The 22,679-nt window shown below is 42.5% G+C and overlaps 2 protein-coding genes across 3 annotated transcripts; one reads left to right on the top strand and one right to left on the bottom strand.

The window, feature by feature from the left end:
- The first annotated feature begins 422 nt into the window (after positions 1-422).
- hrh3 (histamine receptor H3) lies at positions 423-2,546 on the top strand. Its single transcript, XM_042060983.1, has 3 exons — positions 423-955; positions 1,037-1,203; positions 1,462-2,546. Exons 1-3 carry the CDS (start codon positions 610-612, stop codon positions 2,380-2,382), a joined length of 1,434 nt encoding a protein of 477 aa, XP_041916917.1. The 5' UTR covers positions 423-609; the 3' UTR covers positions 2,383-2,546.
- Positions 2,547-3,387: 841 nt separating this feature from the next.
- On the bottom strand, positions 3,388-22,676 carry vps35 (VPS35 retromer complex component). 2 transcript variants are annotated; one of them, XM_042060982.1, is made up of 17 exons: positions 22,527-22,676; positions 21,234-21,320; positions 21,062-21,158; positions 20,732-20,855; positions 20,360-20,542; positions 19,820-20,033; positions 15,991-16,074; positions 14,664-14,773; positions 13,895-13,991; positions 13,500-13,648; positions 12,549-12,756; positions 11,765-11,920; positions 11,200-11,322; positions 10,665-10,844; positions 10,106-10,345; positions 6,143-6,286; positions 3,388-5,598 (listed from the first exon to the last, which is right to left on the bottom strand). In XM_042060982.1, exons 1-17 carry the CDS (start codon positions 22,527-22,529, stop codon positions 5,419-5,421), a joined length of 2,379 nt encoding a protein of 792 aa, XP_041916916.1. In that variant the 5' UTR covers positions 22,530-22,676; the 3' UTR covers positions 3,388-5,418. The 2 variants fall into 2 exon arrangements, with proteins under 2 accessions (XP_041916916.1, XP_041916915.1); XM_042060981.1 differs by having other exon boundaries at positions 21,234-21,332; positions 22,527-22,641.
- Between the last annotated feature and the right edge of the window lie 3 nt (positions 22,677-22,679).

The following is a 22,679-nucleotide window of genomic DNA, read 5'->3' as shown; positions in this document are numbered from 1 at the left end:
CTCTCTCTCTCTCTCTCTGTCCCTCTTATATAAATATTTTTAGACAATCCTTGAAGGTTCTGATATCTAATGCATGTGTGGGTGGGAAAACAAGAAGACTACTGATAACATATGTTTATGTTATTGTTTCTTCGCTACCCCCTCCTGCCAGGTTCAGCATCATTCTGAATTCTTTCATATTTAGTCATCTCCCTATTATCCCAAACTACATGGATTGTTTCAGTCCAGTTAACATTGCTTCCTAAACCAACATTTGATTGTCATATTCCAGCGATCACTAATTTATTGGGGATAATTGGGAAATTATTGGATCCACTTTCAACAAAAAACACCTGCACTAAACAAGACCAGTTTGAAATATAGAAGCCGACTCACAGATATCCTTATAACATTTGCTCTCAAAACGACATAACCTCAGCATAATCATAGGGGGGGGTCATACATTTCTGAAGAGCCACCTGAGGCTTATGTGGCATCTCATAAACAGCCAATAAACATGCAGCATTCAGATTGAGGGAATACCGGAGTAGCCTACTCCCCTAACTCTGCAGTATCGCTGCCTCCAACACTGGATCTTTGTGCTGAGATTCTAGTGATGCTCCTGGTTAAATGTTGGTCTTGGATAGTTACATGATGCCGTCTACATTTTCCTCTGCGGCTGGAATTTCAGAATGCTCTACCTCACCATTCGAATTGATTTTCTGGAACCGGTCCTTAGATGTCCTTGCAAATGCAACGGGCATGCAGGAGCTGGAGGCAATTCATCACCGGCGCGCACAGCATGTTCAGTTTTCTCCATCAACTTCAGTGTTCCTAGCAGTTCTCATGACAGTTATGGTCTTCGCCACTGTACTGGGGAACGCACTTGTTATTCTAGCTTTTGTGGTGGAGAAAAGTTTGCGTACACATGGCAACTTTTTCTTTCTGAATTTAGCCATTGCGGATTTATTAGTTGGTGAGTGAAGTTACACTGCTGCGTCATTTTATTTTGTTCACTTGGTTATTGTTGTTTAATGAGTATGTTCTTTGCCATTAGGAGGATTTTGTATTCCAGTGTACATTCCTTATGTGTTGACGGGCGAGTGGAGACTCGGAAGATGGCTTTGCAAACTCTGGCTTGTAGTGGATTATATGGTTTGCACAGCGTCTGTGTTCAATATAGTCCTTATCAGCTTTGACAGATTTCTGTCCGTCACCAAAGCGGTAAGTCCACACTGAAATTGAGCTTTAGATGTAAAAATAATAGGCTATATACAGTATATCATAGGCTATAATGCTTCACATAACATTTGGGTAAAGTGTAAATAATTATGTAAAGTGGGTAGGCTAATTGACCCATCGTTGTGTGCGAATTCATGATGGCTCTTTTATGGGTCACTTCCCTGTTTAGAATGAAGCGTGTTTTGTAGAGAAAACGTGCTTCATATTGCTTTTGACATCTTCTGTGTGTATTCCTACTAGGTGAGCTACAGGTGTCAGAAAGGGGTGACCTCCGCAGCAGTGCTGAAGATGGTGAGCGTGTGGCTGGCTGCCTTCCTGCTTTACGGACCGGCTATCATCAGCTGGGAGCATATTGCCGGTGGGAGTGTGGTGCCCACTGGGGAGTGTTATGCGGAGTTCTACTTCAACTGGTACTTCCTTATGACTGCCTCCACGGTGGAGTTTTTCACGCCGTTCATAAGTGTCACCTACTTCAACCTCAGCATCTACATTAACATCAGGAAGCGGACCGTGGTCAGAGAGCAACAGCCACCCAACATGGAATTTAGGAACTGCGAGATGGAAACACTTGGAGAACGCGGAATGAACCGCGTGTTCTTCGTCAGACCAGTTCAGACGCACACCTGCAGCATCAATGGCAAAGGCGCGCGCTCTCGGTGTTGTCGTTTGTCAAGCGCAAAGGTCTCCGCTGCAATAATTGGTGATGCGGGCAAGGGAGGGAGACGAGACAGCGCAACTCTTGACCTCCCTCCCTTGCAAGTTGAAGATTTGGCTCATCAGTGTGGTCCATCACGATTTCTCAACACCGATCAGTCGTTTGAACCCTTGCGCACCCGTTCTGACGCATCCGCCAATCTGGCAAGCCGATTCCGCCTCTCCAGGGATAAGAAAGTGGCCAAGTCTTTGGCTGTTATTGTTTGCGTTTTTGGGCTATGCTGGGCTCCCTACACATTACTCATGATAATTCGGGCGGCGTGCCAGGGCCAATGCGTTCAGCACTACATGTACGAAATCTCGTTCTGGTTATTATGGATCAACTCCTCCATCAACCCTGTTCTTTATCCCCTGTGTCACAGTAGCTTTAAAAGGGCCTTCATCAAACTCCTCTGTCCCAATAAGATCAATAATATCCAGCCACAATATGTGGAACAGAATTACTAGGGGATTAAGTGAACTGAGTATTTTGGATAGAAAACCAGCCAACAAAGTTACCCATGTACTGGGAAACAGTATCAAATTTGTAATAGATGGTTTTGGTAAAACATTTTGGAGCTTCAATCCTTTGGTAATTTGTTCATCGTAGCATTAATTTGACAAGAATTGAATTGTGCCCATTGTGCTTTAAGAACACTTTGATGTTTTGGTTATTGCCTGCTATTTTAATGTTGTAGATCTGTATAAGGTATTCATGTATATTTTGTAACAATAATTGCAGTTCCCATGGAAAAGTGAAAAGGGTCGCTGTACATAGTGCTGATGCTCACTTCCCATGTTGGTTTTTACACTTTAACTACAGATAAACATCATGTACATATAACAGTGTGATCGCTGGAACAGGTGTAGGGATACACGATGTCATCGGTAGGCTACATTAGTGTCGGAAGATAATAGGTTAATAATTGTATTACCGGCAGATATTTGCTGATATTTCTGGCAGATTAATCAATTTTCGGTAGAGTAAGCCTGTAGGTAGTAGGCCTACCGCTAAACTAAAATTCACTGACAATATGTTTCATGCACAATGGGAATAGTATTTTTTAAAAGGTGTCATATGTTTTTTGACGTTAATTGACTAAACTGACATATGGTCCACTACTTAATGTAGCCTATGTGTGGGAACTCCACTTTGAATCATGGTCCGCAACCAAAAGCCTTCGGTTGATTACTGATAAAGACTGTATTTGGTACATTCATTACGCATCTGTATTGAACCTAACGTCCTGTACCGTTCAGTACGAAAAGCCTGCGTGTACTTTTACACCCCTAGTTCTAGGATAAAAAAATAGTACACGAGAGCACAAACAAAACAAAAAAGTACAAACAAAAAAGATGTGCATATCGGTTTCGGCCAAAATAAGTTTGAAAAAAGATAGGAAGAAATCCAATATCGTGTCATCTTATAGATGCTTATCTTTGCTATTAATTCTCCATCAAAAAAGTAACCAGTCGTGCATTGTGGTTTTTAATCCAAGTGGGGAAGAAAATCAATTGACATACACATACACTGATTGATCTTGATCTCAGACAATTATGAGATTTCCTAAATAGCTAAAGTGAAAAGCGTGACTGTCATATGTACAGCATAAATAAAGGGATACCATGATAAGGCTAACATCTGTTAGTGTGTCACTGTTCATGTATACAGTCGAGAAATAGATAAGCAAGAAAGAAATGAAATTAGCAAGAAATGTTAAAAAGATGCTGTGAACAAAATCCAAAACAGTCCACACATTTCAGCCATTTAGTCCAATCAACACATTATGGGCCAGCAAATCACCCTGGCTTCTGCCATCACAGCTTATCCACTCACTGCCTTCCACACAGCAGGAACTCAAAGTAACAGAGTGGATGAGGCCAGCTACACAAAGCATCATCATGTAAGCCCCACCTGCACCCTTCAATTCCCGCAAAAGAAAAAAAAGATGGGTTGATAAAGAGGGTTGGAAAATGTGCCTAATTGACATGGACACTTAATAGATAAGGGGTTAAGGTTGAGAACCTTTGATGTACTTTGATGTGAAGGCAGAGCAACCGAAGCACACTGAAGCAATACAATCTGGCAAATGACTCATCGTTTCATTTGACTGCGCCTTATGCAGAGCTATACACAGAACAGACCATACACGTCCCAGTGAAGGACAATTGTATTGTATCTCTCCAATGTTCATGGCATGTATTCTTCTAGATTTTGTGTCTTCAATCTTGGAGCACCATCTTTAGTGGTGAGGAAGGTGCAGGGCTGGTGGGTATTAGGGGAGCCCATTTCTACCTTACACTATGATGTGAATGGTAATATGTTTGATAAACCATTTGATAAACCATTAACAAATGCTTTTAATAAAGACATGCTGAACGCACTACCACAAACTGGACTGGCCCAGGCATGACATGACATGGAAAGGTAATTATTTATTTATAGACGCATGGGATTAATATGATCATTTTATTTGTGCAAATGACATGAAATCGATGATACTTCTTCTGGCTTATCTGATTTACAATTAGATTATACATACAATATGCTTTGGGGTTAGGGGAGGCAAAAACCAAACTGAGCAGAGATGAGATGAGATATCCTTTAGGATGGTTGTTTTTATACAGGCCTTGACATTTCAATGGCAGGGAATTCCCAGCCACTAGCGTGCCTTCTTCCTTGAGGGTCCACACACCCACCTGCCCCCACAATCCACTCCATGGTTAGACAGCCCAACATATTCACGTTGAAGCACACAGTGATTATCTCTGCTTTACTCTAGTAACGGTGACAAGGACATTTAACGAGCGGAGCCTAAGCGAGAGGGAAAGGAGTGTGATGGAGAGAGGAAGAAGAGAGCGAGCCAGACAGACGGAGAGGAAAACTGAAAAGAAGAGAAAAGTTCTAAAACGTGTTGCACGGCTGCGTGTTGGTTCAACATGGCAAGCGCACTGGAACTCAGGGCTTCAGTCAGACACACAGGGATGTCTAGCTCACCAAGTCAGCTTTGCGTCAGCGTCCACACCACACCGGCTGACAGTGGTATGAGATTAGCCATTAAAGCCGTAGGGGCTTTCGATCGTTTAACAAGTGCCCATCATAGACAGAGCAGACTGTTGGAAGGGAGTTTAGATCCCTGAAGAGCTCGGGCTACTCCTGCCATCACTACTGCTGTAGCATGTCAAAGCAGCGCAAAAATTCATGAGGAAAACAACATCAGACAAGTGCAAGGCCGAGCAGACGTAGCTCTTTTCTCTCACACACATACATTATGAACGAGACAGAGAGCGACAGAAAGAGAGACAGAGAGATGTAAGGAATGGATACGCAGAGAGAGATCAGGGAAAAGAGAGTAGAGGCAGGTGGAAATTGTTGCTTTTTTCCCCTGGATGGAATACCCTGGTGTGTGGTTGTACTAGAGTGTGTGTGCATATATACAAGTACAGCTCTCTGTCTGAGTATGCACATACATATGGCTGCTGCACTGCGTCCCCCCGGGACTCCTACAGCACCAGGCCCTCGTAGGCAGGCCCCTCCGACTCGGGAGACTCCCTCTGCAGGCGCAGGTGCTCCAGTGTGTTGTGGAAGTGTTTGTTGATCTGCTCCGTCTCTTCGCTGGCCTCCAGGTTTGGCAAATCTTCGCGGATCTTCTGGATCAGCTGGTTCAGAACCTGCACCGTCACCTAAAACAGCATGATGACGCAGTCAAAGACAGCACATGTAAAGATGTCACTTAAAGACAAATTCAATTTCTATGCTGGTAGAAAATGGGCTAATTTTGAGATGCAATTTTGCACCAACAATGCTGCATTTCCCTGGGGTAATTTCTTGCTTCTGAGAATCAAAGCAAGTTGGTTCTGGTAAATGAAAGGCAGAGACTGGCTTGCACACAGGAGGCGCTCTCCCAGAATTCCACCGCGTCGCACCTCACCACGATAATCTAGCACCCCCTGCTGCCATCCTGATGACTGGCTGACCCGTCTTACGGTCAAGCTGTGCACCAACAAGTCCCAACCCAATTCTCCCCAGACGGCCACTAAATTCATGTCAACCCTGAGGTCTCACAATAGGAGAAGTTTTCTATGGGAGTGTGTGAGTCACTAGTAAAAACAACAACTGGGCCGAGAAGAGAAAAGAAGAGGAACAGAGTCTAAACAATGGTCAGTAATGGAGAGATGGATGAAGAAAAGCAGATTGATGAATGACAGGAGTGAGGTGGGAGGTTACCGCATCGTTCTCTCGCTCGTAGAAGCAGACGTATCTGTTCAGGATCTCGATGAAGAGCTGCACTTGCAAGGATGGGTCCATGCACTGATTGGCAATCTTAAGAGCTTTCTTCAGACACTCCATCACCCTCTTGCCATCTCGAATCTACAAGCAGGGGAAAGGCATGAGACATGCACACAATCTCTCATGTTCAAAACACATCTTAACAGTGAGAGCAAGTGGACACGAAAATTACTATTTGCAGGCACACATAGGATCATCATCATGTTATTGTGCTTTCTCCTTTTTTCTCCTTTATCCAGTTCTCTTCAATCCCTCCCACACCCACTAGCTCATGTCAATGTGTCAGCAATGACAAAGCTACCAGCGAAAGAAAAAGCAGTCTGCAACTACATGACCTTTTCTACTATGGTTCCTGCATTCTATCTGAGCCTGTGATGAAGCTGCTCTCACACTCAATCTCAATTTTAGAGAATTTTCTGGGGTGTCAGTGGTTGGAGACACTTTTACAAACACCCACCCACATTACCATCCCTTCTCCATAGCGCCCATCTGCCCATTTGTGCTTCAGCCAACTGGCTAACAGAGAATTGGGAGTTCAGACACAGAAAATAAATGTACTGTAACATTTTCTCATCCTTTTTTCCAGAAGTACCTGCTTCATGTACACATAAGCCAGTGGCTCTCAAACTTTTTCTGTCATTCCCCACTTATGAGGGGGGAGATTTTAAAAATCCCACCTGTGCCCCATGGCTCAACAAAAAGACAACGAAATATTAAGTGCTAATTGAATTTCAACAAGGTCATGAAAGAATATGCAAAAGAAGACACTCAGGGAGGGAGGGAGAGAATTCAAACACCATTTTTGAAAATTACCATGCCAATTTTTACCTCATCAAAATGAATTACATTGTTCTTTCTATATATAATATTTATTATTCACAATGATTTAAATGTTAGCTTTGACAGCACTAACCTATATGTATTAATGCCTTCTTTGTTTGTGTGTGGTTGTTTTGTTGAGTGTATGATCTTTATTGTCAATATAGTAAGGCATTAATACACCACCGGAAGCATGCCTGAAGCACACGTGCATACCTAAAGCCTCAAATTATGGCCGGGATTCTATTTATAGCCGGGCCTCAGATTCGGACAAATAAAGGCCAGTAATAATTTTGTTTCAAATTAATTCATAAAAGAGCTCTTCTTAATATTTTATATTGTTGGTTGGTTTAATATTGTTGCCAATGAAAAGTCATTGTCTTACACCACGAGTCTCCAACACGTTGCTCTCAAGCTACCAGTTGCATGCCGCCCCCTTCTGAGCTTGAGGCTGAAGCAGTAACCTACATTTAAACACAATTGTTGCTGCCAGGCATCAGCCTACGAATTTTATAAAAAAAGTAAACATGCAGAATTAAAAAATAACTAAATTTAGGCTATCGTAGACCTCTTTGGCTATACGGAATAAGGTTTCAGTGGTCATCAGTCCCGATATTTAGCAATATCAAACAGTACAAGCCATGCCCCAATAAAGGTGCTGTGCTTTGCGCAGCCTAAATAAAAGACCCATAATTTGAGAATTTACGATAGTCTGTCTCCTAAACATTCCTCACCCGTTATCTAGACATGCATGAAAACATTTTAAAACAAAACTCACTGCCATGTAGGCTAATATTTGATCACTGTTTTGCTACTAATTATCTTTCACATAATGAATACGCACACTAGAAAGTGAAAGTAGGCCTACTATGCGCTCCGTGTCTGTATCTGTCTGTTTACGTCCGCAATCGATTATAACATTCCTCAAATGGAGAGCACATCCATGTTCTCTCGCCTTATAGGCTGTCATGCTTCTGTGTTCGCAATTTTCCTGACGGTTCCTGATAGCTAAACGTTTGTTTTCCTTTCCTGTCGATCGCGGTTGATAGAAGCACTATAATTTGACTTCAGCGGTGAGAGAGGGAGAGGGAGAGGGAGAGGGAGAAGGAGAGAGAGAGAGAGAGAGAGAGAGAGAGAGAGAGAGAGAGAGAGAGAGAGAGAGAGAGAGAGAGAGAGAGAGGCACCCGCAAAGTGGTCCTGCGCGCGCTTGTGTGTGCATGGGGTTCAATTGAAGTCAGAGTTGGTCCATCCAGTCAATAGTCACGCTTTCAGGCCACTCCATTATTAGATTAATGTTATCAGACAGCACTGTAACATGTGTGAGAATTTCTCATTATGATGGGAGTTGTGGGACTTTAATTATTATCCTCAATACTTAATAACTTATGCGCAATACCAGCAATCCCGCGCTGAAATTTAGGCCCTGGTTTTAAATGCGCATATTTTTTTCTCTCGCTCTCTCGGAGGTGGCCAGCGAGTATTTCTTCTGCTGCCAGCTTGTGCCAATATATGCTTGCATTGCATTCTCCACATTTTTAGCTAAATTTTCATGTACCACATCAGCATTTTTGTTCAGTGAATCTTTTGTAAATTGCTTTACAATTAGCGCGGGCACTTGTCAGCAGCCTTCGGCTTGCCTCTTGCCGCTATTCACTCCTTCGTCTTTATTAACATTCTCAATATTTTTGGCCTCTATGTATCCAGTTACATCTGTCTGTTCTTGGTCTTGGATTTTGTGAAATAAATTTCTAAATATCACCTGCTTGCTGCAGCTTTGGTCTGCACGTCCTATTGGTCTGTGCACTTCTTTTTAAAACCGCATCTTTTTCTCTCTCGTGGGCATTGAATCTGCTGCCGGCTTCTCACTCCAACTCGCCCAAAATGCTTGATTGCATTGCATTCTCCACATTTTTAGCTACATTTTCATGTACTATATCAGCATTTTTGTTCAGTGAATCTTTTGTAAATTGCTTTACAATTACCTTCGGGCCTATAGGTCTATGCCTGGCTTGCTTCGGTCACGTCCTTTTAAAACCATCTTTTTCTCTCTCATGAACATTTAATCTGCTGCCAGCTTGTGACTCCACATTGCCCAAAATGCTTGATTGCATTATATTCTCCACATTTTAGCTAAATTTTGGTGTACCACATGGCATTTTCCTTCAGTGAATCTTTTGCTTTGCAATTAGACCTTCCGGCCCTCCTCTTGGCTGCCTTCACTCCTTCGTCTTCATTAACATTAATCTTTTTGGCCTCAATAGTCCAGTTACATAGTCTCTGTTTTTGGTTTTTGATTTTGTGAAATACATTTCTAAATAAATGCGACTTATAGTCCAGTGCGACTTATATATGTTTTTTTCCTGTTCATGACGCACTTTTTGACTAATGCGACTTATACTCCGGAGCAACTTATAGTCTGGAAAATACGGTAATGTCTCAAAGGAGAACTCGAACAAGTTTCAGTGTAAAACCCTGTTGTTAGGGGTTTTTGAGTACTGTCGGTGGGAAAAAACTAAACAAAACAAAACAAAGCAAAAATCGCCTCACCTTTGAGGTAGCCGTCATGTTAGTGGCAAAGATGGCTAGGCAGCTACAAAGCTACCATATAGGGTCGGGTATTGTTTAGGCTTTATTCCATACGGGTGCTAAAGTTGTAGTTTTAGTAACAGAGCCTAAATGGTGCCTAAACCGTGAACTAGAAATTAAACTATGTATTCATTGCTATCAGAATTTGAAACTGCATTGTTTCTAGTCATAATTAATTGCAAGCATTTTGCATTTTTAATGGTTGACATGCTCCCACCTTTACACGCAGTAGTGAAAAACATTTTTAGCTTAGGTATTTTAACCATTTTCAATTAAGTCATTACATTAGTGTAATGCAGTCACTACCAATCGGCTCACATAATACTAAATGACTACCAGAAGTGGATGTGGTCTGTGGTTAGGATAATGGTCATAAATTGTGTTTAAGAGCATGCATTGTTTGTTTATTGTGATTGTTTAAGTGCTATTTTCATATTCGTTGTCATAGTCCATCCAGAGCTACTGCTCATCTCTCCTCTGCTTTACTTGACTCACCTCCTCTCCGCTCTTGTCGGTGTTGCGGCTGGACCAAAACAGATGTGCGCAGATGCTGACGGCACGGCACTGGTCAGGCTTCTTCAGCAGCTTAGAGGCAGCCAGCGCACACTGGGTCCGCAGTGGCTCATGGTTCTCCTCGCTGAAGCAGCGCGTGCGCTCAAATGTGCCAATGATCAAAGTGATGGCCGCCAGCTGGGCTTTGGAGTCGCTGATCTCGTCCTCGTACAGGGAAAAGGCCTGTGTCACCACGAGCACAAACACATGAGCCGGTAGACACGACACTACACAGGGACATCTTTAAGAACTGAATAGAGCACTCTGGTGTGATGACATATGTATCTAAGCATACTGTAAGGGCTAACATGCTTTGCACCAAGCTCACAGAACATAGCTACTGCTTTTAACAGCTGTTGATTTTAGAGCGCAAGCTGCTTTGGACCATGCTCACAGAACATAGCTACTGCTTTTAACAGCTGTTGATTTTAGAGCGCAAGCTGCTTCCAGTTACTACAAGACTAGTGGTCAGACATGAGACATGGCAGATGGCCCTCAGTACCTGGGACATAAACTCGTAGGCCACAGTCTCGTGGTTCTCAAAGCCGATCTCCCCGGCCGCTAGCGCCCCCTGCAGGAAGAGGCGGAGGGGCAACTCCGCCAGTTCAGCTTTGATAAGAGCACTGATGGTCTGGTGTGCAAAGGAGAAAATCTTCTGACACTTCTTCTCCCATTTGTCATCCTGCAGAGAGAAACACCAAAGAGGCGACAGACCTTCATTAATTCTGTTTTTCTTACCTTACCAGGTATTTCACAGCTCGTATGGCATAATACCATGGCAACAAGCATATCAATTTGCAACCTCATGTTTCAGCAGTAAGAACATCAGTGTGTACAAGTCTTTCAAAATCACACACATTTTGTAATATTCTGTAAGAAAAAAAGTGACGCTCATTAAAAACACTATATGAAAATGAACTGAAATAAATTAGTCTAGCTCATTACATGCTTGCATTGTTTATTTTATTTTCTAATGGCTCTACACCAGTGACCCTGAGGACTAAGGTGATGTGTGAGGGCAGCACTGAGATGCTTACCGAAGAGGAGTTCTCTTTGTAGCGAAAGGCCAGTTGATATGCAGCAAACACCAGTGGGGGAAGCGTGTAACGGATCCTTTGGTTGCCACCAGCACCAAAATGCTTTCTGGCAGTGTTCAAGATCTGCAGGGGAACATTTGCACACAACATCTTTATTCTGGTCACACACATACACACACACACACACACACACACACACACACACACACACACACACACACACATCAAAGGTTGGATAAGAAAGCATCAGTATTCATATTCTATTCAACTTTTGCAAATGAAAAGCATATTACGGAATGGTGGTATCCACTTCACAAGTTCAGAATGAGTGTAAATGGAGAAAGGACCAAGGGAGATGCAGAGATGCAGAGAAAGAGGGGAAAACGTAGACACAGAAAAGTCTTGACAATTCAAGCATAAAAAACAATGTGTTTGAGAGAGAGAGAGAGAGAGACAGAGAGAGAGAGAGAGCGAGCAAAAATGAGACAGAGAGATGGAGGAGGCGAGAATGAAAGAGAGATGTGGGAAGACAGGACTAGAGAGGGGACAGTGCCAAGCCTCTTACCAAGTACTGTTGGTCAGGGTCATCAGAATGGAGCAGGTGGATGAACCTGCCCACAAGGCTCTGCTCTTCAGCAAAGTCCTCAGGATCAGGGTCCTCTGCTGGCTGATCTGGCTGGTCCTGGATCAGTGTGGACACCAGGCTCAGGATGGAGTCCACCTGCATGCACATACAGAGAGTGGTTCAGCGATCAGACAAAAAGATAACAGACTCCATTATTGTGTAAGGCCAAAGACAGCAGAGCAACAACCCACTAGAAGGCTTCAGAATAATCTCTAGCAACGAGGGCATCTCCACCCCATCATTTCCTCTGGCGGAAGTAGCCTACTGCGGAGACGAGATTTGGGAAGATGTGGGAGGACAGTCCAGACAGGACAATTGCAGACCATTAATTCTGCCTCAGACTAAAGAGGATAGACAGCACCAAGTGTATGGTTACTCATATCAGACCTATGTGGGGGGTTCTTTTAGCTGGGGGATACGTGACCTTTTACGTGGGGAGAAGTGCAAAGCATCTGGCCGTACATTTGAGCTACATGTAGAGAAACACAATACAGTTCAGCAGGCAATTAAATGACTCACTCCCTCCTCCATTTACACCTATTGACAAAGTCTCAACACCCTGGGGTCAATCTTTGTGTGCAGGTAAAGGTTTATGGTTGAATAAGGCTCCAGATCAAAAGTTCTCAAAGTGTGGGTATACGTGCATGCCCTCTACATCTGTATGTGTGTGCGTGTGTGTGTGTGTGTGTGTGTGTGTGTGTGTAGATATGTCTGAAGGAGAGACCTGCTCCTGAGCCAAAATAGTGGTGTTGTAGTCCAGGATGTTGCTGAGCACATAGCAGCTCATGGTCTTGCGCGACTCGTAGTCGAAGTACTCAAAAAGTGGCGGGAAGTGCTTGAGCTGCAGCACGGTCAGGATGTTGTTGTAGGTGTCCACCGGGATCTTCAGCAGTCGCGTCAGCTCTTTAGAGACCGCGCTGCTGGTGGCAATGCTGAAAAAAAGAAGAAGAGCAGCTTAACAAATGGACAGCAAGAGCAAGACAGCAGCAGGAGGAGAAAACCAGGCCAAGAGACTGAGAAGCAGAGAGACAGAAAAACATACACCTCACATACAAAAATGAAAAATGACAGTGAGATCACAGAATGAAGATTTGAAAAATAGTCAGAAAGAGAAAAAAAAAAAAAAAGGAGGATGGAATGGTTGAGGCTGATTATCAACGGACTATTCCATACCTTAACAACTCACTATACTATATTCTCATTACAAGCCTTCATTTTCTATTGGCAAGGTGATTACCTAACCCAGATAGAACACACAGCACAGACATCAAACACAGGATGGGATTGTGTAAACAGCCCATTAGAGAGGAAAAGATCCAAAAATACACACTAATTAACACAGCTCTTGACATTCATGGTGGAAATTAAAACAATGTTGCCTTCATGTCAAGCAGGACTCAAGTCGTATGTTCTTTCCATCTCACTGCCATCAGGTTTTTTTTTTACGTCATGCTACGAATCAAATCAGTCATTAGCATATGGAGTGGCCACATGCTGGCCCAGTTAAACCCCTTGTGGAAGGTGAGAGACTAATACTAACGCAGCAGTCACAGCAAAAGAAAAAAAGAAAAATAAGAGAGAGAAAAAAAAAACACACACACTCTGAGCAACTCTGAATACAGTGCTTCATCTACTGAAACAATGTGCACTGAAACACATTATACATTTCACTCACTGTTCCAGATTAAGTTTGTTGAAGATCTCGACAGTGCTCTCCAGCACCTTGTCTACGTAATCTACACGGTCAGGGTAGCACTTCATGGCCAGGTTGATGAGGGACACCTGCAGTGAGACTACGTCCTCCGAGGGCATGTCCTGGCGTGACTGAGGAAAGGAGACAAAGATACTTGTCACATGATAGGAGCCAACAGCTTGTAAATGACACAAAAACCATGGCACACATTTAACCCCTTCAAATTGACACACTACTTAACATTGTACATATGTACACAAAACCTGCACAGCAATATTATGGGGAACTGAGAGCAATATCTCAGATTGTTTTATCCTGCAAAGATCAGGTAGATTTGATTATTTTCAAAAAGACAGCCAGTGCAACTGGACCAATACCTGAATCACAGTTGCTACTTGCTGAGAGAAAATGTCAAAGAGCTTGATTTCAGCTGGAATGCCAGGGCCGTCTTCCCTGTGGGCGAACAGAGCCAGTCTGCAAAGGAAATAAGACAGGGAAAGGGGGGGGGGGGGTTAGAACAGTCATGATGGCTTTATGCATCTCGCTCCTCACTATGAACATATAGGTCCAGATCCTGACAAAAGAACATGCACAAATTCTATGAAGTGTATATCTGACTAGCTCATTAGTGGCCACAGGAAATGGTGAATGCAATAACTGAGCATTTCCATTCATTTAAACCGTAATGGAGAGAACACAGATTCAGAGAGCAGTTACAAAGTCTGCTTTTTACTTTTTATCACAAAATGCTTGGAAATAAAGACAGTTGCTGGGGAAACAAAAAGAGAAATAATTGAGCAAACAGAAAGATTACAAATGTAACAGATGAAAGAAAGTTGGAATAAAACAAATGCACGAGGTTCAATTTAAAGATAAAAGACATGACTGTAGCACAGAATTTAATCAAAGGCACTTGAAAAACAGTGTCGTTTTTAAACCCCGAAGCAGTTGGATCCTTCTGCGGGTATCAAAAGGCTGTTTCACCAGGCCTTTATTTTCACTCTTTGCATTAGGCCAAAACCATCAAGACCTAAACTGCTTGTAATTTTATTATAGAATACAAAAAACTATGATAAACTAGAACAGCAAGTAGTACAATAGTGAAACTTGTGAGATTTATTTAGAGTTTCTAATTTATATTCTGACCTGTCAATGAGAGCAATGATGATGTTTTTCACATTGACGTTCTGATGCAGCTCGGCACATGAGCGCAAGAAGGGGTTCAGTGTTTGGAGGTGGAATTCATCTGGGAACACCTGCAAGAGAAACAACAGGACTCTGATCTCATGCCCTGGAAAGGAGAGACTGATAGAGCAGGCTTTGCCACTGCTATCTTCTATATTAGCTGACAGCCAGTGATGCCAGTAATGCGTTAGTCTATTTTGACCACTTTTTTTCAGTAACGAGTAATCTAATGCGCTACTATTTACAAACCAGTAATCAGATTAAAGTTACTTATCTAAATCACTGTGCGTTACTATTTTTGTCATTTTCCTTAGTAAAAAGATATATTCTTTGCTTTCTTCTTGTCTCGGGGATTAACGTCATGTAGGCTATGCCAACCTTTTCAGCATGAGGACAACTCACGTGTAAAACCACACAGTGACACAAACGCAAACAACAATGGAGGAAGGAGAGAGATGCACATTTTATCTATAGGCCTACGGTCATTATTTTGAGTTTGTGTCAGCTAAACATGACAACATTAAGGTACATTGTACATTCTGTGCTGGCGACAAAGTGCTGTCTAGCTAGACATCCCAAGTCTCCTGAAGTTTTGGGAGTCTCCCACATATTGATATCCTGACGCCCACAAATTACATAAAATCTCCCAGAACCTAGAGTGAACAAGAGCACGCAAGCCAGACCGGACTTCAAATCGCGTGTGCACTTGTTGAGGTGAGTTTAACAAGTGTAATTTCATTTGCATATTACTCAGGCCTATACTAGATGGCTAGTTGCCAAGGCTACATGAAAAGGCCAAACTACCAAAATCTACATATTTTACTACCACAATTTCTATCAATAGGCCTTCCTTATTTGGTGTACTGACTAGACATTATTGAACAAACATCTGAATTTCAGTATCTAAGTAGGTTAGGTTGGGATGTCTGCTATACATTGTTGTCATTACTGTTAAAATGCACTTCCACTATAGTGAGTATTGGCAAAACCAGTTATCATTTTTATGTTGAGGCGGTGGGGGTGTTGTCGGCAGCTGCTGAAAGTAACTAATAAAGTAACTTGTAATCTAACTTAGTTACTTTTAAAATCAAGTAATCAGTAAAGTAACTAAGTTACTTTTTAAAGGAGTAATCAGTAATCAGATTACTTTTTCAAGGTAACTGTGGCAACACTGCTGACAGCTCATGGGAAAAATGGACAGACCGACCACACAGCCAAAACACACAGTGATATAGGACTGTGGGGGCAACATCCTTAGCAACAGTGAGTCTCTGAAAAGGTCAGGTACCTGTATAATGCACTCCATGAGGTACTCCTGTGCCAGAGGGTCCCTGCAATTCACTACCTGCTCCAAGACTCCAGACAGCACAATCTAAAGGGGGAAATTATTTTTTTTTTTTTAATAAATAACACACAAACAGAATGCACTAATGGTCCTCAATTTTGTGCCATGTTGACCACATGACCATGGCCAATTTTAAGGTTTAGTAATGAATCAAAGAGCATGAGATACACAGGCACACTAACAAAATAAACACTTGCTATGTGACCTTGCCTTTTCTCATTCACAACTTGTCAAGGCAAGACAAAAAGAGGAACAAACAAACTTGCTGTTACTGTTAAACTTATGACTTGATTTCTTGTGTTGGGTGAAAGGCAAGTATCAGCAGTATTTCAATTCGACATCAAAAGAGATTTCAGGTCTGATTCAGCAGAAACCCCACCATGTGAGTAGATGGTGGCGCTGTGCTGTCTGTAAAATTGACCCAGAGATCGACTTAAATTTGGTCATTAAAAATCAATGCTATGGGACTAATTAAGACCTCCTGGTGGCTTTCTGGGTGAGCTTAGCATAAGCTGCAACAGACTCAAGGGTACAGATTTGGCTAGATGTAGGCTGCAGTTCAGACATTTAATGCCTTGTCTATTAGGGGTGTAAAGGTAAACATTCATACCGAACCGTTTATGTATTGAACCTATTGCCCTAATAGGTTCAATACAGATGTGTACCAAATATACCAAATGCTGTCTTTAACAGTAATCAACAGGAAGGTTTTTTGAGGACCATGTTTCAAATTTGATTTCCCACGCAAACATATTAAGTTGCGGATCATAGGTCAGTTTAATCAATTAACATCAAAAAACATTGGACACCTTTTCAAAATACTATTCCCGTTGCACATCAGCAATACGGTCTGCAAATTTTAGGTTAGCAGTACCTACAGGTTTACTGTACCGAAAAATGAACTGAATCATGACTTCAAAACCGAGGTACACACCCCTATTGTGTATACTGTGACCTAGGCACAAGAGTGACACATTGTTTTCATCCTACGACGCTAAAGCTTCACACGCGTCATATTGCCTCCATCTCTTCACCCCTTCATCCCTCAAGATGTAATAAGCGGCACCTATAATAATACATGAGGCATCTCAAATACACACAGGAGTGGTGTTAACTTCCTTGTGCTGTAGGTAGGGGATTTCATGACACAAAAAAGAAACCTTCTCTCCTGAAGAAATTCAAAATTGTCAAATGGAGAGCCGGACACTTACAGTAGGTCAATAACCCATTTCAAAGTTCTGTGGGGTACATCAATGTAGATACACATAATCCGACCAATGAGTCACTGTAAAGTCATTAGAAATTTGATGCAGATTTTGTTTCAACAAAATTGTGCCTGAATGAATGAGACATACGCAGAGTAGAGTGAGACTTTTTCAACGTATAGTTTCATTCTTTCTATAGAGCCTAATTGTGTGACAAAAATGTACCGGTAAGTAAACTACAAAAACAAAATATTTGAAGAGTGTTGAATTCTAGTCACAACGGCCAATCTTTTGATAAAAAGATGATCCCCATCAAGAAAGAAAAGCCCAGACAGCTTGGGCATATCTGCTACAAAGTCAGCCTGCACATTTATTTGTCAAGTCACGTTAATTTCATCCGTCATGCCCACCGTCATGCCCACCGTCATGCCCACCGTCATGCCCACATAAAAAGATAGTATCATACTATCAATAGTATCAATTGTAACTGTCAGCCCAGCCATTTTTCCTGCCCTTTTGTTCAGTTTTTCAATCCTATTCTTCTCGGTAACCCCTGCATTCCCACCCTATCCCACAACACAGTAGCTCCAGACACTACATACACTGCGTTCCAAATTACATTTTTCTCAGATTTTCCTAAATAGTTGATGCAAATGACAGTCAAAATTTGTGAATTTACAGCATTAGGAGGTGATATAAATTAAATCAAAAGTTATTTTAATCAAAAACATCTTAACAGACCAAGTTACTTGTTAACATAGGACCCCTTCATTGAGATCACCTTCACAATTCTTGCATCCATTGAACTTGAGTTCTTAGAGAGTTTCTGCTTTAATGTCTTTGTAGAATAGCCTCCAAGAGCTGCCAGAATGTCAGAATAGCCTCCCAGAGCTGCTGATTGGATGTGAACTGCCTCCCACACTCATAGATCTTTTGCTTGATGATGCTCAAAAGGTTCTCAATAGGGTTGAGGTCAGGGGAAGATGAGGGCCACACCATGAGTTTGTCTTCTTTTAAGCTCATAGCAGCCAATGACCCAGAGGTATTCTTTGCAGCATGAGATGGTGCATTGTCATGCATAAAGATGATATTGCTACGGAAGGCACGGTTCTTCTTTATGTACCACGGAAGAAAATGGTCAGTCAGAAACTCTACATACTTTGCCTAGGTCATTTTCACACCGTCAGGGACCCTAAAGGGGCCTACCAGCTCTCCCCCCATGATTCCAGCCCAAAACATGACTCCGCCACCTCCTTGCTGACGTCTCAGCCTTGTTGGGACATGGTGGCCATTTAACAACCATCCATTACTCCATCCATCTGGACCATCTAGGGTTGCACGGCACTCGTTCGCAAACAAAACTGTTTGAAAATTAGTCTTCATGTATTCCTGAGCCCACTCCAACCGTTTTTGCTTGTGAGCATTGTTTAGGGGTGGCCGAATAGTAGGTTTATGCACACTTGCAAACTTCTTGAGGATCCTACACCTTGAGGTTCGCGGGACTCAAGAGGCACCAGCGGCTTCGAATACCCGTTTGCTGCTTTGCCATGGCATTTTAGCAGCTGCTCTCTTAATCCTATGAATTTGTCTGGCAGAAACCTTCCTTATTATACCTTTGTCTGCACAAACCTGCCTATGCCCTGAATCAGCGCCAAATTTCATCACAGTACGATGATCACGCATATGTTTCCGGGAAATATCCAATGTTTTCATACCTTGTCCAAGGTAGTGCACAATTTCACGCTTTTCAGCAGCAGAGAGAACCTTTTCCTTTCCCATATTGCTTGAAACCTGTGGCATGCTTAATAATGTGGAACATCCTTCTTAAGTTTTCCTTTGATTGGGCTCACCTGGCAAACTAATTATCACAGGTGTCTGAGATTAATTTCAACGATCCAAGGAGCCCTGAGACACAATACCATCCATGAATTTAATTGAAAAACAAAAAAATAAATCCAGCAGTGATGAAATATGATCAGTCCATGTCAGCTTATCATTAAAAACAACACCCAGGTATTTGTATGTGTTCGCTCTTTCTAGAGTTGCCCCTTTAATTTCCTCTGCCTCACAGCTTCCACACAGAGTTGCATTCCATCAACGCATGCCAGTGGGTGTTCCCGATGGTGGCTATGCAAATGACTTAAGGTATAACCATAATTTGATTGGCTGGTGCCGTCTGTTGTTCGCTTGTTCGTAATATGATTGGCTGGTGCCGTCCGTCGGTGCAGCAAAGGTTGAAATTCTCAACGCGAGTGACGGAACCAACGCGATGCAACGGACCCACAATTCAGTTATGCAAAGGATGACGTAAGCCTGTGTAAAGTGAACGGGATGCGTCTCCAGCACTGCAACGCACGCGAGTGTGTGTGGGAGCCGTTAGTTTCTCTCTTATTTCTTCTAAAGTCAATCACTAACTCTTTTGTTTTCTTGACATTGAGCTCCAGAAAGTGACTGTCACAATACTCAACAAGGGCTTTTGCCGCTCCACTAAACTCCTCACAGTCGAATGGCGAATATAAAAATAAGACCTCCAACGGCATGAGAGTCAGAAGGTAGAAAGGGCGCACCTGTTTATATTTGTCCACGTTGACCCCCTCCAGCTGGCTCAGACGGACAAGGTTGGTCCCAACCAGGATGCGCAGCTCCTGCCTCTCCTTCTCCCTCTTCTCCCGGTCACGACTGTGGCCCTGGTGCTGCATGCGCACCCACAACTTGTTCATCTCAGCGAAGTTCAGCAGCACAAAATCAATGGAATCATTGATGTCCCCAGTCATCTCCTCCCTGCACACACACACAGAACAGCACACATGCAGATTAGCATTCCTAAACATGTCTGAGGGAGGCGCCGCCACAAGCATCCTGGGGCTATGTGTTGGGAACTTCAGACAACAGGCTCACTCCACTCATGTTCTGATAAATAAAAGTCACACAAACTAACATATTACTCTCCTGCTAGACAATCACGGCACTGTCTTTTGATGTTTATATTTAGTCTGAATCATACCAGCAGTTGTTTCAGATTTTCGATAAAAGTAAAATTCGACTGAAGCTAAATATAATGAGTCATTTTCAAAGGAACTGCAAGTGGCTGGAGCGACTGGTCTTACTCGGCTTGCTCCCCATCATCGGGCAGGATGTTACGGGTGCACTGCAGCAGGTAATTCCTGAGAAACAGGCCGCGTAGAGGATGCTGCACTCCACGGCACATCTCCACTAAGTCCTTCAGGATGTCTTTACGGGACTGGGGGAAGGAGCGCACGTACACCACCCCTACAGTGATTAGCAGATACCTGTACAGCAAAGACACACACACAATACCATTCAACACTCAGACACGGTTTTGGCCACAGCGATAATTATTAGACTAGTGGAATTTCTAAATCATTAAGTCTTTAGCTGTTCTTTCAACTTCTGTAAAGAACTGATGTTTAGAGGCAATAGATGTAAGATGTGGAAGAACATATGGGTGCAGTACTTACAATCTGGGAATGATGTTTCCTGCATACTGGACCAACTCATACAGATCAGCCACTTTCCTGCCTTTGGCAAACTCATCAGTCAGGTAAACCTCCAGGTAGTGCAGCTCATCAGAGATGGCCATGTCTGCAGGGAGCGTTAAGGTCTTCTGGCAGCTCACATTCAAAACACTCAGCTTACATTCTACAAAAGATACTGGTCCTACTGACAGTGTATTTCAACAGAATAAAACTCAGATTGTTCAGAATCAAATTCAACTCCACCTGTCAAGGGCATAATTGAGATGTTAGTCAGTGTATACTTGCATCAAGTTGGTGGGGCAGGAAGGATACAGAGCTCATAGTAGCTTTTAGGAGAGAGCATGGAAGTCCTTAGTTCACCCAGCATATTGGAGGCGTGCTTCAGTGCATCCATCAACTTGTTTTTGTCCTGAGTAGAGTGGTATAAATTAGACTGATTCACAGACACATCAGTGATAGCATTGTGTAAGATCACCAAGCTTACCAGGCAGCGCTTCATCTGAAAGGACTGCACTTTAACGGCCTGCACAGCCTCATCCAACAGCTTCTCCTGCTCATCCTGAGGTGACTGCTGTGTGGTTGGCTGGGAAAAAGCCAGGCATGGGATCAGCAAGAATGACAAAACTTGGGGAAAATCCTGAATATCAGTCCTTGCCAGTAAACTCAGATTACCACCATTACAAATGTGACATTATATATTTGTCCTGACTAGTTTTTACCTTAAACCTCGACCCAATATGTTGACATTCGCATAGGCAAGTGTAATTTGCAGTCGGTCATCAGTACCTCAAGAGATAAGATTTCACAACCGGGCATATGCATTCACTTTAACTAAGGGTAAACAATGTTCGGTGTTTCGATTAATTAGTATCAGTAAAAGGCTATTTTAATTTGTGGCCATTACTAATTAATTACAGCGAACCACATCACTTCATATCACGTGTTCGTCCTAAATACATAGCTAACACTTGCCCCTCCCTGACTGCAAGTTCCACAGGGATCCCTATGAATGAGAATGTGCTAACTCCTCAGAACAACGCTAAAACACTATCGTTTATTCACAGGTATGGTAGTATAACATTATGCTGTATGACAGGGTTATGACATTAATGCCCGTGTTATACTACCATACCTGTGTTGGTTTTTCGTACCTAGCGTTATTTACTGCCGATCGACTGGTATCGTTAATGCATTCCAAACAACACACTGGTCAGCTGGTGGTCATACACTAGCCTCATAGATATATATACTGACATCAGATTGATATGTTAGGCAGAGAAAGCTATCGTTATTCAATCTCATACAAGGCAACATAAAATGTATGTACACAAACAGGCTGCTATAACACCGACCAATTTCTTCAAGATTGCTGGAAAACATTTAACGTTACCTGGCTAGTGAGCAATCGAGTTAGCTAGCTGAACCGCTTGCGAAATGTAGACAGAGAGTGGTTTACGTTACGGCCTGATACCAAACATGCAAATTCAATGTTATGTGAAGCATAGGTATCTACCAGATTGGACATTAGTAAAAGTGTTTTGTATATTTATTTAAACATCACTAAAGACATCAACAGCTTATAAGAAACAGAGCTAGCAACAGCTAATTTGGACTAGCCAGCTAGGCCTTGCCATCACCTGGCACAGTGCAACTATTTAAAAAGCTCAAGTCGTCGGAAATGCTTGAACGACCAGGGAAGAACCTGTACTAGACCAATACCGTTATCTATATCAAAAGTATATGGTGGTTTATTTCATGTTTTCATAGCCTTACTTACCATGATTATCAAGTCTGTTTCAGGAAACAGTAATAACCCCCCCGAAATTGTTCCCAGTCATGTGACTGTTGCCAGTTCAGCGAAGCTACTTTTCGTCAGCCTTGTACTCATTGGTTGTGCACACAGTGAAATATGTAAGCGATGTATCCATTG

This window comes from Alosa sapidissima, chromosome 14 (assembly GCF_018492685.1).
Source record: "Alosa sapidissima isolate fAloSap1 chromosome 14, fAloSap1.pri, whole genome shotgun sequence".
In the NCBI taxonomy this organism is placed as follows: Eukaryota; Metazoa; Chordata; class Actinopteri; order Clupeiformes; family Clupeidae; genus Alosa; species Alosa sapidissima.
This window is presented reverse-complemented; position numbering and strand designations above follow the sequence as displayed.

Excerpts from the sequence above, each read along its gene's own strand:
- hrh3 (XM_042060983.1), top strand. The coding sequence starts at position 610 with ATGTTGGTCTTGGATAGTTACATGATGCCGTCTACATTTTCCTCTGCG. Across the intron at positions 956-1,036 it reads CATTGCGGATTTATTAGTTG|GAGGATTTTGTATTCCAGTG; the intron begins GTGAGTGAAGTT and ends CTTTGCCATTAG. Across the intron at positions 1,204-1,461 it reads TTCTGTCCGTCACCAAAGCG|GTGAGCTACAGGTGTCAGAA; the intron begins GTAAGTCCACAC and ends TATTCCTACTAG.
- vps35 (XM_042060981.1), bottom strand. Across the intron at positions 20,034-20,359 it reads GATGATGGGGAGCAAGCCGA|GGAGGAGATGACTGGGGACA; the intron begins GTAAGACCAGTC and ends GTGTGTGTGCAG. Across the intron at positions 13,992-14,663 it reads ATCATTGCTCTCATTGACAG|ACTGGCTCTGTTCGCCCACA; the intron begins GTCAGAATATAA and ends TTTCCTTTGCAG.